The sequence below is a fragment of the Lynx rufus genome, unplaced genomic scaffold (genome assembly GCF_022079265.1).
Source record: "Lynx rufus isolate CCGP_SWC_20201006 ecotype Redwood Valley unplaced genomic scaffold, mLynRuf1.p SCAF_9, whole genome shotgun sequence".
Lineage (NCBI taxonomy): Eukaryota > Metazoa > Chordata > Mammalia > Carnivora > Felidae > Lynx > Lynx rufus.
This window is the reverse complement of record NW_025814897.1, coordinates 85,438,787-85,457,535: the sequence shown is the minus strand read 5'-3', so window position 1 is coordinate 85,457,535 and position 18,749 is coordinate 85,438,787. Positions and strand designations below refer to the sequence as shown.

The 18,749-nt window shown below is 36.7% G+C and overlaps 1 protein-coding gene across 1 annotated transcript in view; it reads left to right on the top strand.

Annotated features, from left to right (window-relative positions):
* DCDC1 (doublecortin domain containing 1) overlaps nt 1-18,749 on the top strand; it is a gene marked incomplete at its 5' end in the record, with an annotated part of 457,606 nt that overhangs the window by 360,377 nt on the left and 78,480 nt on the right. The window contains one exon of the mRNA XM_047071674.1: nt 7,828-7,951. Coding sequence (XP_046927630.1) covers nt 7,828-7,951 — 124 coding nt within the window. The remainder of the gene's footprint in view (nt 1-7,827; nt 7,952-18,749) is intronic.

Sequence of the window (18,749 nt, the reverse complement as noted above, 5' to 3'; positions counted from 1 at the left end):
TGAATCTGATAGTTTCCACATGTATGTTTCTTAGACACTGCTGCTTTGAGTTAGAATTTGCCAGAGTATTTACAATTTATCAGATCCAAAATATATACTGTATCATATTTTCTTATTATGTTTATTACATTGTTGGAAACAACATAATATTGTCCTGATAGAATATGAAAAAGACAATTTGCTCTTCAACTGCAATACATTTTAGGTTTGTTTTTATTTTACTATTAATTGCTAAGAGTATAAAATAATACCTTTCTATCACAGTGCATACAGTCTTGCACAATTTCTCATAGCCTGCCACAACACTGAAGTTCCATCAAAGGTGCTGAACTCCAAAAATATTATCTAAAGTGTTTTTGTTTCCCATTTCTTTATAAAATTAATTGACTAGAGCATTCTGTGTATGAGTCCATTAATCAGACTGAATTGATATGATCAATCCTGGACCTAGTTTTTGAGGGAGGAGGTATGGGTCAACTGAAATACTGAATGATTCTGATTTTTTATCTTTTAGGCTCAGTTAAATCCAGGAGGATATTTTAACTTTGGTTATACTCCTATCCATGGGGGTAGATGCTCATTAAGTTTCATAAATAGAGTTTTTATCTTTAATGGAAAGTCATGGTTAATACAGACACTATTTTAACTAAATAAACCTGCTTTTGAACCTTATTTGGCTGTCTTGTAGGGTGTGTATATAGGTGTGTGTTTTCAAGTAGGGCTTCCAAAGTCTGAGATGTTTTGTTTTATATAATGTTTCTATTAAAAACACCTAATTGTTCAAGAATACCCTTTTTTACACTAAAGAGAAGAAGGGAAAATATTAAATAGAGATAAATTCTTCAGGGGCCAGAAAAAGGCTGTCTGCAAGCATTGCACGAATCGCTGTCTCCACCTAGTGTAGGCTTTCAGGAATTAAGATTCTGGGTCCATAACAATGCTGTAAAGTTCTGATTTATGTTATGCACTTGTACAGTCATTACGGCTGGGCCTGCTGGTGCCATTACAGTTAAGGGTCTGTCAGCTCTTCATTTATAAGACAGAATATTAAGATGTCTATTGCTTTTACATAAAAACTCATACTGTGCTGGAACTCTGAAATCTAATGGCCTTTGCTCTATGCGAATGTTTATTAATAATGTAAGTTGAACTTGATCAGCTCCTTTTAAAGACACTTTGTTGGGCTGAAGTTATATAGGAACTGCGACCAGAAGACTGAATGTTTTTCCTTGAAAGAACCTTAGAATTAAACTAAAAAATAAGTTTCTACCCATACATTCATACAAGTATGCTTCTGTAAATTATAAGCATATTGTATTGTATATTATGGTTGAAGTTTTATTTTTGAATCCTCACACTTGCAGATTAAGTCCTGTCCCAACCCCTTTGCCAAGATATTGTTTAAATTCAGTTTAAGTGTGGAGGTTCCTCAGAAAATTAAAAATAGACCTACCCTATGACCCAGCAATAGCACTGTTAGGAATTTACCCAAGGGATACAGGAGTACAGATGCATAGGGGCACTTGTACTCCACTGTTTATAGCAGCACTCTCAACAATAGCCAAATGATGGAAAGAGCCTAAATGTCCATCAACTGATGAATGGATAAAGAAATTGTGGTTTATACACACAATGGAGTACTACATGGCAATGAGAAAGAACGAAATATGGCCCTTTGTAGCAACGTGGATGGAACTGGAGAGTGTGATGCTAAGTGAAATAAGCCATACAGAGAAAGACAGATACCATATGTTTTCACTCTTATGTGGATCCTGAGAAACTTAACAGAAACCCATGGGGGAGGGGAAGGAAAAAAAAAAAAAGAGGTTAGAGTGGGAGAGAGCCAAAGCATAAGAGACTCTTAAAAACTGAGAACAAACTGAGGGTTGACGGGGGGTGGGAGGGAGGAGAGGGTGGGCGATGGGTATTGAGGAGGGCACCTTTTGGGATGAGCACTGGGTGTTGTATGGGAACCAATCTGACAATAAATTTCATATATTGGAAAAAAAATAAAATAAAAATAAAAAAATAAAAATAAATAAATAAATTCAGTTTAGACTCTTTTATGGATAGATACCTGACCCAAGAGTATGGCTGGCTAAATAAATATTTAAATTGCCTCTCCCTACGCCTTCCTTTGGAGTTTTCATTCTAGTCTCCTCGAAAACAATGCTGTCTGGGGGCAGCATTTCTATATGCTAAGGTTTTATTAGGAAGTGCTGTCCTAGGTCAGCAAAGTGGAAGGAAAATGAGAGCGTGGCAGGGATGGAGGGAAATAATGATACATGCTCCTGTTCTCAGTCTTGAAGAAAGCTTTCCAGTACATCAGGGATTGCTTTTTATTTTTTTTTTTAATTTTTTTTTCAACATTTATTTATTTTTGGGACAGAGAGGGACAGAGCATGAACGGGGGAGGGGCAGAGAGAGAGGGAGACACAGAATCGGAAACAGGCTCCAGGCTCTGAGCCATCAGCCCAGAGCCCGACGCGGGGCTCGAACTCATGGACCGCGAGATCGTGACCTGGCTGAAGTCGGACGCTTAACCGACTGCGCCACCCAAGCGCCCCAGGGATTGCTTTTTAAAAACAGAGTTGGCTCCTGTTGCAGAGTATGATCTATCTTACTCCAGAATGCCAGAGTTTACCTGTAATAAGAGTATTGGGCTTACCAGAGATTTAATACAGCATCCTCACCACTTCAGATATCTCCAGAGCCACTGAATGTACCAGGTTGTAACATCCAGGTAACAGGGAGGCTTGTACTACCACTTGGACCTGCTTCAGATTCCTGTCGTGCTGTGGACGCCTGTTGAAATTGACAGCCTTCTGGGTTATCTGGTAAAAGGATCAGAGCAGTATTTTTCAAGTGTGGTACATGATGTTTCTAAAACCCACAAGAACCCATTAGTGCTGTGTCTTTTGTTGTTGTTGCTGTAGTAAGAGGTACAAAATGCAACAAATTAACATTTATCTTAGAGGAATATCCCTACATATATCAGACTAATGGACATCTAAAAACTCCATTGATGTAGCAAACCCTTATTGCCCACCCTCTGGCAAGGAAGAGGAGACTAACAATTTGGCTACTAATATAGGAGAAAACCAAGAGAATGTGATTTCATGGAAGTTAAGGGAAATCAAGTCAAGTGAAGAAAGTGTTTTCAGGGAAAAATGACCATTTGTTAGACATTGCTGTTCAGGTGTATCTTCAGAAATGACTTTTGCCTTTTGTAATGTGAAAATCCTAATGGGCAGTTTTATTGGGGTTTCAGAGATGAAAATCTAACTGGAATTGGTCTAAGAGAAAAGAAGAGAAGAGGAAATGAGTCTTTTAAGGAATTCTCTATAAAGGAACACAATGAAATAAGGCAATAACTGAAGGTGGTTGTGGGGTGTAGAGAAGGTTCTTTTCTTTCTTTCTTTCCTTCCTTCCTTCCTTCCTTCCTTCCTTCCTTCCTTCCTTCCTTCCTTCGTTTCTTTTTATTTTTTTCTATGTCAGGCCTGGCAGATATTATGCATATGGAATGATCCAGAGGGCAGGAAAATTAATAGTGCAGGGCAGAAACAAAGTCCTAGATGAGAGAGGATAAGGATCTAGGCCACAGGCCAAAGTTTTGGCCTTAGACTAGAGCCAAACAGCTCCACTCTAGCTAGTCTAGAGGGAGGGAGTCTGGAAGATTTGCTGATGGGAAGGTGAAGAAGGTCTCTTTTGAACACTTGTGTTTTGTCAGTGAAATAAGATCTCCAACAGCCCTGAGCAATGGATGACAGAGTGTGGGAGGTTTAATGAGAAGGAAATGGTGTGCTTCTCAGAGGCCTGGAGTCATAGGGCTAGAGGAAGGCAGTGGGATGCCCCAGAAGTCCTAAGGACCCACTTGAGGTTTGCGGTTGTACATTTAAAAATAGTGCTTGTCAACACTATTGGATCTGATGCTCCCTTTGTATAACAAATATTTTGTAATCCTAAAATATTATTTTACTATCCCAAAATACAATTTGTAGTTAAGATAGCCTAAGCACCAATATAATTTCCAAAGAAATGCCTGTCTAGTAACAATAACTATAGTAAAAGAAAAATAATTTAAAAACAAAAGTAATATATATTTCAATATAATTTCTCAGTACAGTGATACTAGATAACATGATTAAGTTTGCAGATTCTTGTTCCTATGCAAATACCAGCTAAATGTATGAACTATAAATGCCAAATGATACAGTTGTGTTATACTGGTGACTCAAAAGCCATGAATGTTAGTGTCATTAGTGATAGGATTTTTCCAAACGAGTAAATGACACATGAAGCATCAAAGTTACCCTCTTTGAGATATTTTTTTAAAGGTTTATTTATTTATTTTGAGAGAGACAGAGACAGCACAAGTTGGGTAGAGGCAGAGAGAGAGAGAGAGAGAGAGAACGAGAGAGACAGAGAATCCCAAACAAGCGCCACAGTGTCAGCCTGGAGCCCCATGCAGGGCTCAAATTCATGAAACCCTGAGATCATGACCTGAGCTAAATAAAACAAAGAATTGGACGCTTAACTGACTGAGACACTCAGGCACCCCTCCCTTTTTGAGATATTAGAGGGAGTTTCATTTCTAGAAAATTTGATGTGTATTATAATCGAGCAAAAATACTTTATTATAAAATGTAGTTTGGTTTTAGGCACCTATAAATAGATATTGATCTAACATGAACATTCGGAGGGAAATTTGCAAGTGTAGAATGCAGGACAAACTTTCTTTGTGTAGGACTTTCCCACACTTTGAAGGACATTTGGTATTCTTGGTCCCCTGCCAGGTGAAATGACAGCAATGTCTTCCAATCATTGTGAGAACCAAAAAGTTCTTAAATTCTCAAAACTCTCTGTAATATATCCATACCACCTCCCGTTCTCATTGTTCTCTGTTGATCTATTGCGATTCCATGAATGGAATCTTTAATGTGTTTTCTCTAGCCACTGTCGACTATTAAGGTATAGACTTTCAGTATGTAGAGAATTGGACCAGGGTTGGTTTCTATTTTTTAAAACTTGAGTACAAAAAAAGGAAGAGTAGGGCAATGAGTAGGACAAGAGCATGACTGTAATGCTGGATCATGAATTCTAGCTCAGTATAGAGGGAAGAGTGGACTTGGTAGGGAGGTATGGAATGTGACAAGGTGATAGAAAAAATGGTTTGGAACATTTGGTAGAGTGAAGAATTGTTAGAGTGGGCTACTTAAACATGTGAACTAGAGAAAATGGAGATGGTGGTGAGAAGGTGGGCTTCTTGCACTTAAAATTTTAGCAGTGGTACTGTTATTTGTAATGACCAGTTTAAGGCTGTATCCATGGGAAGGGTAGCTGATGTGAGATGGAGTTAAGATTATTGGAGGCACTGAGAGGTCAGGGGGGATTGTCTACTTAGATATTTAAAAGATGTTGAATGATTACCAGAACAGAGGGGGAAAGAACAAAAGCAATCCAGGATGGTAAAATCTTTAATAAATGAGCAGGAAGGGTACAGAGGAACTGATATGAATGCAACAAGGAAGGATAATAGGTGCTCTGGTCTACTGGAATGTGCTTCAAAGCAAAGACCTTTGGAGGAGGATGCAGGAACAGTAGTCTGGAAGTGGTGACGAGGAGCAAGAAAGAGAGCTTCCACACACACCTCCAGATAATTTAGTTTTCCTTTAGCATAAGAATCAAAATTTGTTTTTTATTTTTATTTTAAAGTTTATTTATTTATTTTGAGAGAGAGAGAGAGAGAGAGAGAGAGAGAGAGAGAGAGCACAAGCAGGGAAGGGGCAGAGAGAGAGAGAGGGAGAGAGAGAACGGTTCTCAGGAATTGTGATATCATGACCTGAGTCAAAGCCAAGAGTCAGATGCTTATCTGACTGAGCCACCCTGCCTCCCCTAGAGAGATTTTCAATAGAAGCAGATCTTTAGGAGATTGCCAGGTATTCGGAAAAATAAAAATTGATGTGAACTAATTATGTGTTCCTGTCATTTTCACCAGCAACAGCAGGAGTTTACTACCTTCCGATGTTACTCATTTTCCTATAGTTCAAATATGTTGTCTAAAAGAATGAGCTTTCCGTTTCCCCTTAGACTTCATTTCAAGTGGTTGGGTATTTATTGTATGTAGCTAACATTCTGGGGGCATTAAACTAAAACATATGATTTCACTGAGAAATATAACACAGGGGCTATATGCCCTGGCTTCTAAGAGCCTTCAACTTGGTTCCACCTGGTTCCATGTTGGTAAGGAACAGGTCTTTCCTGCCACCCCACCCCTCACCATCAGGCCCCAAGAATTTCCATCAATCTTATGGGAAATCTGGGCTCTTGAACATAAGATTGAGTACTGCAGTTGGTTCTGATGGGGACGGCTATTTCAGAAAACTTTTAAGCTCAGATGACCATCACATGTGCTCAAAAAGTGTAGGTGATGGGCTGCTTCTTGTATTCTCATTCATTAATCAGTGATTTGTTATTTTAATAAATGTCCATCATTTTATTTCTAGACTCGGTATGACTTAGCTATAGTGATTATTCTCTTGCCACAGTGTTAAATTTTATTGGCTAATATTGATTTAGGAATTTTACCTCTTTAAGTAAAACTGCTGTATTACTTCTTAATTACCAGTGGTGGACTTTATTATGAAGCTTATCTCTCCTTCGTGGAATAAATGAACTAGTTTTCTCTATCTTTATAATTTAAAATATTTTATATAGCATGAAAATGATCTGTTCCATGACCTGTGGAGTTATGCAAGCAAGAGCATGCTCTGTATTTTCTGTTTCAAGTCTATGAGTTTTTTTTTTAATTTTATTTATTTCATCAGAATTTTTGCGTTTATTAAACTACACATGCGTAATATATTCTTTAAGCCCTTTCTATGCTAAATATTTAGCTCAGTTTTCCTGTTTGGATTGTATTATATTAATCTAGTTTTATTTGCAAGAGATTTGCTATTTTATTTTTATTTCAAAAACTTTTTTTTGAATCATTCTACTGATGTTCTGTTTTTTAATTTATTTATTTCTATTTAAATATTATTTCCTTTCATGTATTTTCCGTGGGACAATTTTATATATATATTAAAATAATTGACTTGAATATTTATTAGTTCTTCTCAATTTTGCTTTTAATAAAAAAGCACCTAACATCATAAGTTAACCTTGATCTCATGACCCACTATGAAATCATGACCTGAGTGGAAATCAAGACTCAGACACTTAACCAACTGAGCCATCTAGGTGCCTCTAAAATTTTTACATTGTTAGTACATGGCAAATATTACAAATGTTCCAAGAATTGTTGAGAAAGAGGTATTTTCTGTTGGTATGCTACAATGTATATAAACAAATGGTCATACTTATATTTATTGGTTTTATCAGTCAGATATTTCATGTCCTTATGTGTTACTCTAGAAAAACTTTCCTGGTGGTTTATAATCTGTTGGTCTTGTAATGATGTCTCTCACAATAATTGTGTTTATGTCAGTTTCTCTTTGAATGTCTCTGCAAAGCTTTGCTTGATTTTTTCTGTCAGTATTATTTTGTTATTTATGTCATTGCTATTATAAAATGGTTATTTACTTTGACTTTTCTTCAAATTCCACTGTCAGTTATAACACTGCCAATGTTTCCTTATTTAAAAAAAAATTATTCTTTCATTTTAAAATGGCTTTTTTGTATGTCTCTTGTACACAGCAAATGATCAGATTTGGGTTGTTAATTCAAACTGAACTTTGCCTAGTACATAGTAAGAAGTACTCAATAAATATTTTAAAATCATATTTAATCTTACTAAATTCCTTTTTGTCTCTTGTTTTGTTTTAGGTGGGCCATAAAACACGAAGGGACTAATAAACCGGGCCAGTGGAAACATTCCAGAGTTGAAAATCCTCTCTGGAACAAGCTTACCTACATGTGGCCAGTTCTTCCCAGTGGCCAACTTAATAAGGTTGTATTTAGTATAAGACGTGGTTGTTAAGATTTACTTCTAGTCCCAACATGTGGTCAATTTTTCTGAAAATTTCCATGAAACTTGAATTACAGTTGTTAGGTGCAAGAGATCAATTAATTCTGTTGTTCTACCAATTCATTAGAAAGATGTGTCTGAGTCTTTCTTTATTGAAATGAATTTAGTTCATCTTGTACTCTGTCAAGTTTTTCTTTATGTATTGTGAAATTTGGCTCTTAGAAACACACATATTTGGAAATATTATTTCTCTCTCATGAATTGAAACTTTCATCATTTAGTAAAGATTCTCCCTAGCTCTAGTAAAAATCTCAATTATGCAATATTAATAGAAATTTCCCAGCTAATTATTATTTTTTTTATTTTTACTTGCTTAATATATCTTCTTTCATTTCTTTTACTTTCTATATTTGTATATTCTGTTTTAGGAAGTTCCTTGGTATACAGTTAATATGAAAACAATTATCTGACAATCTTTAAACTAAAGGATTTGGTCTTTTCTTTTTTTTGTCACAACAGATATTTTTGGATTATTATTTGCTTTCTATATGTCCTGGTTTTCTTATGTTTCATTTTTTCTCCATTTTTATGTTCTTTTAGATTGACTTTTTTTTTCTCATTACATTTCCCCCTAGTAGAGTTTGGAAGTTATACACTCCATTTCCATTCTTTTGTGTTATTACTCTGCATGTTTAAGCTTGCATATGTAAGTGATCAAAATCTAAAGTAAACAAATATATTTACTCTTCTCCCAAATAATTGAGAACATTAGAATACCTTAACTTCAGTCACACAATTTGTAACATATGCTATTATTGCCATGAAATTTATCTTAAAAAAATTTTTTTTAGGGGAGCCTAGGTGGCTCAGTCGGTTGAGCGTCCAACTTTGGCTCAGGTCATGATCTCACAGTCTGTGAGTTCGAGCCCCGCATTGGGCTCTGTGCTGACAGCTCAGAGCCTGGAGCCTGCTTTGGATTCTGTGTCTCCTTCTCTCTCTTCCCTTCCCCTACTCATGCTCTGTCTCTCTCTCTGTCAAAAATAAACAAACATTAAAAAATTTTTTTTTTAATTTTTTTAACATTTATTCATTTTTGAGAGACAGAGCATGAGGGGAGGGGCAGAGAGAGAGGGAGACACAGAATCCAAAGCAGTCTCCAGGCTCTGAGCTGTCAGCACAGCTCTGAGAGCTCAGAGTGCTGACAGTTCAGAGCCCGATGTAGGGCTCAAACCCATGAGCCCTGAGATCATGGCCTGAGCTGAAGTTGGACGCTTAACTGACTGAGCCACCCAGGCTTCCCTGAAATTTCTTTTTAAAAATTTCCCCAAAATTTTAAATTCTTATATGTAGCAAATATTTATTTAGATTTAGCCCCATTCCTTCCCCCTCTTATTGTTATAATTCCTTCTTCTATCTCAGTCCTTCCACCTGTGATTACTTTTCTTCTATCTAGCATACCCTTCTTTAAGTTATTGGTAACAAACTCTTTTCGTTTTTACTTATCTGAAAATGTGTTTCTTTTGCCCTCCTTTATATAAGGTATTTTCACTTAGTGAATGGAAGATGTCATCACTGACTTCTACCTTCCATTGTTGTTATTGAGCAGCCATCTATCTTTCTAAATGTTAATCCCTTGAAGGTAATCTTTTCTCTGGCTACTTTTAGTATCTTTCCTTTTCTTTGATATTTTTCAGCTTCACCACAAAATGTCTAAGGGAGGATTGCTTTTTATTTTTCCTGCTTGGGGTTCTTGAATCTGTGGATTGGTACCGTGCATCATCCCTGGAAATTTTTCACCCATTGTCAAATAGTCTCTGTCCTATATCCCTTCATTCCATTCTTTACAGAAAACCCTGATTAGGTGTGAGCTAGAGCTTCTGATTTTGACCTCCATGCCTCCTAATCTCTCTTTTGTATTTCTCATGTCTTTGTCTCTTTATGGTACATTTTTGCATTGTGTTTTTAGGCATTTTTCTTTCAGATAATTAATTTTCTCTTCATCTTTATCTTATGTATTTTAAACTACAAGTGAGGGTCAACCTGTGTGGTATGAATTCTCAGTGAAGATTATTTTTCTCTTCTACACAGAGAAAATGTTTGAAATAATCTATTTTACTTGCAGCCACCTGGAGGGTATCATTTCTGGTTTGCCTTTTCAATGATATTTAACTTATCGTGACTCTTGTTTTATGAGGGGAGAGAGTTTTCTGTTAGACTTCCCACTTTGTGTAGGCCTTGAAATTTGTCTCTTGTGTCCTTCCCCTGCAAGACAATGGAAGGAGAAACTCAAATTCATTGGGGTGTGTCAGATTTCCTAAAAATAAAATCCAGTTTCAGCATTTTGTTTACCTCTCTGGGTCCCTAGTATATTTTGCTTTATCCTCATGTCATTGATACACTCTAAAGATTTTTAGAACTATTTTCTCCTGAATTTTTTAGTTGTTTTGTCATGCTTTCTGATTTCAATCAAGTTTTCTCTTTCCCTTAAGTCACAGTTTCCTATGCCTCCTCACTGATTAAATGAGTCTCAGCACTTTAGGAAAAAGACAGATGGAGTCTGAAGCCAAGAAGTCATTTACTTAGGCCCCAAAGATATTCTTATATTTAGACGTTCTTATATTTAGTAGTGAAGCAGCAGTCTAGATATGAGTTTTGTTAAGTGGGAAAGAAGTTCTTCCAAATACCAGAGGCTGTGGGTTGGGCAGCCTGAGTCAGTGACTAGGTAAACTATGTGTCTAAGACTCGTGTTTGCAGCACTAGTGAGAGCCAACATGGAGCCAAGGGCAGAGAGGTGGCACAGAGAGACCAATGGGCCCAGAATAAGCCAAGGAAAAAAAACTGCGAATTGTACCAACTCACCAATTCTAGATTTTTCTCCAGAGGTTCAGGAAAAACAGAGGCTAAAACCCAGAGAGGAGACAGGATAACATACCCCTCAACTGATGGTGTTCAGATGCCAGCAGGTTGTCCAGTGGCCAAAGAGCACAAGAGGCCAATACACAGAGGCCTCTGAGGATCAAGGCTGCGTACTCACCTGTAGACCATGGACCCCTATCCCAATGGTATGCAGTTTATAGAATTTTCATCTACCTGAAACCACACTGAGGAAGGGGAAGGGAAGGGTATATCTCTGAAAGGAAACAACAGTTCTGGTAAAAATTTGAAACTTCAGTTTGGTTGAATATGTATAGAAAGGACACAGCTAAAAACAAAAACCAAAAAAGCTGTTTTAAACTGGCAGAAATTGGAACACCTCTAATTGGAATATCAAGCTTCCAACCACCCAGTGGGGTGGGAGGTGAACAGAGATGCCTCACAAGGAAGTGTTCTTTTGTAGGAAAAGAGAGAAAATTATAATAATTTCAAATTTCACAGCTATTGTGCCTACATCTTTAACTTCAGTATATAAGTAAAATAATTCAGTTAATTAATTAATTGATTTAAATGATGCATGGTAATTATATTAGGAAACCTAAGTTAACCCCGTTCCTTTAAAATTTACCATTAAAAAATGCATTTTTGTGAATGGTCTGAGATTTGACAGCTACATGGTCTTAGGAATAAAAATGGACCTCTGAAAAGTTCTCTAGCCATTCAAATAGAATAATAGCATTTGGGTGGAGAGATAAGACTGTACCCCAACAAAACTCTGGTCCTCACTGATAAACCAAAAGGAAAGGACTAAGGCATTAAATTAGCTAAAATAAGACAAATTGACCGTGTATTTCAAAATGACTCAGCCTAAGAGTACTCTTAGTTCTTGCAATGTTTGAGAAAGAGAAGAAAACACTTATCAGGCAGGGAACTTAAAAAGTTCTTACTCAAATTAAATATAATCTGTTTTATATGGAGGAGTTCGAACTCACAAACTCATGAACTCTGAGATCATGACCTTAGCTGAAGTCAGACACTTAACCGACTGAGCCACCCATGCACCTCAGGATATCAGTATTCTTAAGATATGTTAAAACCTTATAAAATTATAAAGTTAATGAATTCTTTTTGTTTATTCTGTGACTAAGTTCACTAGAATAATTTATCGGAACTCAAGCTATTTTCTTATCCCTTGGGAAAAAAGTTGTAAATTGAGAAGTTGTATTTTTAAACACTTAAAGGTAAGGAGCAATGGATTTTCATATTCAAGGATGAAATTGCTGGAAAAGTGATATTAAAGAGACTTAAGATTTTGGAATGGGCCACTGGATAGTGATTTTTAGATTCCCAAATTATTAAATTAAAATGTAACTATTAGGAGAGCCCATTTTAAACAAAATAGTGAAAAGTAAACATTTTATTAATTTTTTAAGACATTAAAAAGGGGAAGTGTAAGAAGGCCCAAGCCAGGGAATTGAAGAATCCATTAGTTTATTATTAATATCACATAGATGAAGGAGGACCAGTATGATTAAGAAATTTAGATAACTAGTTAAGAGTTGGACTTTCCAAAGAAGCACAGCCTCTCTCTTGTCATGAGAGAGAGGTGAAAAAGAAAAAGCAGAATTATCAGCATAAGTGAGCACCGAGACCCATCTCCTGACAATGCAGCAACAGCATGGAATATTGTGAACACAGAGAAGACCAATAAAGAAATGAATGGGAACATAAGAATTCCAATGGAGAAAATGTTGGGGAGGAAATAGCTCTCCATGCTTATTAGTTAATTATACATGTTTTGTTGTCCTTCAAGATAATATTCCGTTTCGGGGCGCCTGGGTGGCGCAGTCGGTTAAGTGTCCGACTTCAGCCAGGTCACGATCTCGCGGTCCGGGAGTTCGAGCCCCGCATCAGGCTCTGGGCTGATGGCTCAGAGCCTGGAGCCTGTTTCCGATTCTGTGTCTCCCTCTCTCTCTGCCCCTCCCCCGTTCATGCTCTGTCTCTCTCTGTCCCAAAAATAAAATAAACATTGAAAAAAAAAATTAAAAAAAAAAAAAGATAATATTCCGTTTCTTTGGGTTGTGTTCCATGGTGTCCCATAGAGAAGACCCTTGGGCTTACTTCATTTAACTGAAAAGCAAAGGAAGCTGTCTGAAGTCAGCAATTGGTTGGTACTGTGGGGCTACAGTTGCTGTCTGTAGCAATTTAGGAGCTTAGGAACTTTTTTAAACTTTTAGTTTAATTCCAGTTAGTTAACATACAGTGTAATATTAGTGTCAGGTGTACAACATAGTGATTCAGCAATTTCACACATCACCCTGTGTGCATCATGACAAGTGCACTCCTTAATCCCCATCACCTATTACCACCCCCCCCCACCACCCCTCTACTGACCATCCATTTGTTTTCTATCATTAAGAGTCTGTCCCTTTTTTTTTTAAACTTTTTTTTTAACGTTTATTTATTTTTGAGACAGAGAGAGACAGAGCACGAACGGGGGAGGGGCAGAGAGAGAGCAAAACACAGAATCGGAAGCAGACTCCAGGCTCTGAGCCATCAGCCCAGAGCCCAACGTGGGGCTTGAACTCACGGACCACGAGATCGCGACCTGAGCTGAAGTCGGACACTTAACCGACTGAGCCACCCAGGCGCCCCAAGAGTCTGTCTCTTGATTTCTCTCTCTCTCTCATTTGTTTTGTTTCTTAAATTCCACATATGAATGAATTCATATGGTATTTGTCTTTCTCTGACTGACTTATTTAGCTTAGCATTATACTCTCTAGCTCCACCCATGTGGTTGCAAATGGCAAGATTTCATTATTTTTATGGGTGAATAATATTCCATTATATATACATATATATGTGTGGTATACATATATATACATATATATGTATATATATGTATACACACACACACACACACACACACACACACACACACATACACACACACACCACATCTTTGCTTCCCAACATCTTTTGTATCCACTCATCAATTGATGGATACTTGGCCTGCTTCCATATCTTGGCTATTTTAAATAATGCTGCTATAAACGTAAGGGTGCATGTATCCCTTGGAACTGATGGTTTTTTGGTTTTTTTTTTTTTTTGTATTCTTTGGGTAAATACCCAGTACTGTGATTGCAGGATTGTAGGGTAGTTCTATTTTCAACTTTCTGAGGAATCTCCATCCTGTTTCCCAGGGTGACTGCACCAGTTTGTATTCCTACCAACAGTGCAAGAGGATTCTTTCTCTCTCCACACCCTTGCCAACACCCGTTGTTTCCTGTGTTGTTGATTTTAGCTGTTTTGACAGGCATAAGGTGATGTCTCATTGTAGTTTTGATTTGCATTTCCCTAATGATAAGTGATGATGATCATCTTTTCACGTGTCTGTTGGCCATCTGTACGTCTTCTTTGGAGAAATGTCTGTTTATGTCTTCTGCCGACTTTTGAATTGGATTATTTGGTTTTTAGGGTGTTAAGTTTTAGAAGTTCTTTATATAGTTTGGATACTAACCCTTTATTGATATGTCATTTACAAATATCTTCTCCCATTCCATAGGTTGCCTTTCAGTTTTGTTGATTTTTTTTTCACTGTGCAGAAGCTTTTTATTTGATGTAGTCCCAATAATTATTTTTGCTTTTGTTTCTCTTGCCTCAGGAGACATTTTGAGAAAAAAATTGCTATAGCCAATGTCAGAGAAGTTACTGCCTGTGTTCTCTTCTAGGGTTTCTATGGTTTCAGGTCTCACATTTATGTCTTTAATCCATTTTGACTTCATTTTTATGTATGGTATAAGAAAGTGGTCCAGTTTCATTCTTTTGCATGTTGCCGTCCAGTTTTTTCAATACCATGTGTTAAAGAGACAGTTGTTGTCCCTTTGGATACTTTTTCCTGCTTTGTTGAGGATTAATTGACCATATAATTGAGGGTTTACTTCTGGGTTTTCTATTCTATTCCATTGATCTATGTATCTATCTTTGTGCCAGTACCATACTGTTTTGATCACTACAGCTTTGTAACATAACTTGAAGCTTGGAATTGTATACCTCCAGCTTTGCTTTTCTTTTTAAAGATTGCTCTGGCTATTTGGGATATTTTGTGGTTCCATACAAATTTTAGGAATATTTTTTTCTAGTTCTGTGAAAAATGCTATTGGTATTTTGATAGGGATTGCATTACATGTGCAGATTGCTTTAGGTAGTATAGACATTTTAGCAATATTTGTTCTTCCAATCCATAAGCATGGGATGTCTTTCCATTTCCCTGTGTCATATTCAATTTCTTTCATTACTGTTTTATAGATTTCAGAGTACAGGTCTTTCACCCATTTAGTTAGGTTTATTCCTAGGTATCTTATTATTTTGGTGCAATTGTAAATAGAATCATTTTTTTTAAATTTCTCTCTCTGCTGCTTAATTATTGGTGTATAGAAATACAACTGATTTCTGTACATTGATTTTGTACCCTCTGACTTTACTGAATTTGTTTATCAGTTCTAGTGGGTTTTTTTGGTGGAGTATTTCAGGTTCTCTATCTATAATATCATGTCACCTGCAAATAGTGGAAATTTTACTTCTTCCTTACTGATTTGGATGACTTTTATTTCTTTTTGTTGCCTAATTGCTGTGGCTAGGACTTCCAGTCAATGTGACAGTAATGAGAAGATTATTCTCCCTCATCTCTCCCATTTCATGATCATTTATGTCTAAAACTCGTGTAAATGTTGATTTGCTCTGAATTGCCTAAGATCTTTGTTGTAAAATAATTACAGGTAAGTTCTGAACTTCTTTTTTTTTTTCACTTTTAGAGAGAGAGTGAGAGAGTGCTCACATGTGTACCTGTGCACACAAGCAAGGGAGGGGCAGAGGGAGGGAGAAAGAGAATTTTAAGCAGGCTCCACACCCAGAAGGGAGCCCATTGAGGGGCACAATCTCATGAACAGCCCTAGGATCATGACCTGAGCCAAAATCAAGAGTTGGACACTCAACCATCTGAGCTACCAGGTGCCCCAGTCCTGAATTTACTTCTTAAAGAAATTATGTAACTTCACTCTCACCATCCCTCACATTAAGTGAAAATTTATATAACAGGACTGCCTCAAATGAAACTACACAATGAGTTTGTCATAACATATTTATTTTCAGTAACTGTAGTAAGGGAGAACAGCCCCATGTTCCTCCATTGATGATAGATACATATCTTTATATACACCTTATAGTCTGTCCTTTGCTTTTAAATTCCATGGAGGTAAAATACCCTCAATGAAGGTCAGGAATACAGAAAAACTTTATTAATTCAAAGTTTGTTTGTTTAGAGGGGTGATATTCCATCATTATAAACATATTTACTAAACAAAGTATTATATTACAATATAATGGAAAAAAGACTAAACTGAAAAGCACTCTACTCATGAGATTTTGAACATTTATTTACACTGTTTTTATCCTAATGAAATGCAATTCATTTTATTTATTCACTCATTTCGCAAATTAGAGCATTATAATAAGATACTGTTTCAGAATATTTAATTTTTACAACCTTCAGATTTTGTTCATAACATTTAAAGCACATTTTTGAACTATGTGTTTGTTCAATATATTTGCAAGATTCTAAATAGTTTTCAAGAGAATATAAATTAGTAAATTTTCCTTATTATACTAGCTTTTAAAAACTGGTCTCTTTTCCATAAACTAAAGGCCATGCATTTTGGTCTGTATTATTCTCACATGCCAGCATGTCTCCCCAGCACACCTGGATCTTAGACACTGCTAGGATTCTAAGGCCACATCTGTAGTGATTGTTTGAGCTTTCTGCCTGCCTATCATGACTTCTCCATCCTTTGGGTATTGGTACCCATATCCCCTTTAGGAAACTTCTTCCATTAATAGTTCATGCGGATTATGGTCTCACTGCTTGGGTTCCTCAGAAAGCAGAATCTGAGGCAAATGGCTTCTATGCTACTATCTCGTTAGGATGTGCGATCCCAGGGACAAGCAGGGAAGGAAGGAGAGCCAATAAGTGATGTGCTTTCAAGCTGTCTTTCAATAAGCCATTTAAACAGTGATTTTAGGAGAGTCTCTCCTGCAGCAGAAAAAGGAAAGAATTGATCCATTAACTTCCATCTCATTTGGGTCAAGTGTTTGCCCCAAGTTCACACAGCGAGAATGATGGCTCAAAAATTCAAATTCAGGAAGTCTGACTCCAGAGCCCAAGCTCTTAGCCACTTCACGAGATGCTCTTCTGAATGTTAGTGATAAGAATTAAGAAGAAAATAGAAGCAAGAATAGGGGATAGAGAATGTTGGTGGTGGGGGGGGGGGGAAGGTGAGGCAGGACAGGGTTTGGAAATTTCTGATTGCCTTGAGAAGCCTTTACTGAGGTTATACTTGAGTAAAGACCTGAAGAACAAACAGCTCCCTAGGGCAAGAGCATGCCAAGAAATGCAAAGAGCCTGCAATGGTGTCTTTCAAGAACAATGAGGTAAATATGGCAGCAGTATTTGTGAGGGGGAGAGCAGTGGGAGATAAAGTCAGATGGGGTAGAGATCATGCAGAGCCTCGTAAGCCATTTGAAAATCTTTGACTCTTACTGAGATGGGAGGGTGTGGAACAGAGGAGTTAGAGGGGTGATGTGCTCTGACTTAAGTATAACAGGATCATTATAATAATGGAACAAAAGGGGGATAAGATGGAAGCAAGAATAAGCAGAAGAGTTTTGCAATTTGTAGATAAGAGAAACTAGTGGACCAGCACTGTGGGAGTGGAGGTGTTTAAGAGTAGAACAGTCCTAGATATATTTTGAAAGTAGAAGCAGGTTTTGCTGATGGATTAAGTTAAAAATAAATAAATAAATAAATAAATAAATAAATAAGGCCCAATATTGGGAAATTTAGATAGACATTTTAATTAACTCATGGGATAAAGAAGAAATCATGATGAAAAATTAAAAAAGAAATACTGTATTTAAGAACCAAAACAAAATGTGTGAGATGTAGCTGAAGTGTACTTGAAGGAAATGTACAACCTTAAATACTTAAATTGAAAAAGAAGAGAGGCTAAAAATTAATGAGATAAGCTTCCAATTTGAAAAGTCAGGAATATAATAGCAAAACAAACTCAAAGAATTAGAAGGAAAGACATAGAAAGTTAGCAGAAATTAATACGAAACATACAAAACAAATCAACAAAGTCAAAAATTTGTTGCTTTGATATACCTGGCCAAACTGATTAAGAAAAAATAGTAAAGGTACATAATATTAGAAATAAAGGAAAGATGTAAATACAGATACTGAGAGATTAAGGAGATAATAAGAGGATAGTATAAGTAACTTTATGCTAATAAATATTATAACTTAGATAAACAGAATGGTCAACGTCCTGCACAGAAGTAACTTAGAATGGAGTCAAGAAGAAGCAAAAAGCCTGAATAATCCAATAATTGTGGAAGAAATAGAATCAATAGTTAAAATCTCCCCACCAAGAGAACACCAATACCAAGTATATTTATTGGCAGATAAAAAAGAAGCAATACTGTCTAACTCATTTCATGAGGTTGGGATAAACTTAATACCAAAACTCGACAAAGTTAGTATAAGAAAACTACATATTAATTTCATTTATGAACATACATGCAAAAATCCTAACGTAAATACTAGCAAATTGAATTTAGTAATCTGTAAAAAAGATAAGACACTGTGACCAATTTGGATTGATCCACGAATGCAATATTAGTTTAAAATTTCAAAAAATTAGGGATGGCTGGGTGGCTCAGTCAGTTAAGCTTCTGACTTCAGTTCAGGTCATGATCTCCCAGTTAGTGAGTTCAAGCCCTGCTTCGGGCTCTGTGCTGACAGCATGTGAGCGTGGGGCCTGCTTCGGATTCTGTGTCTCTCTCTTCCCTT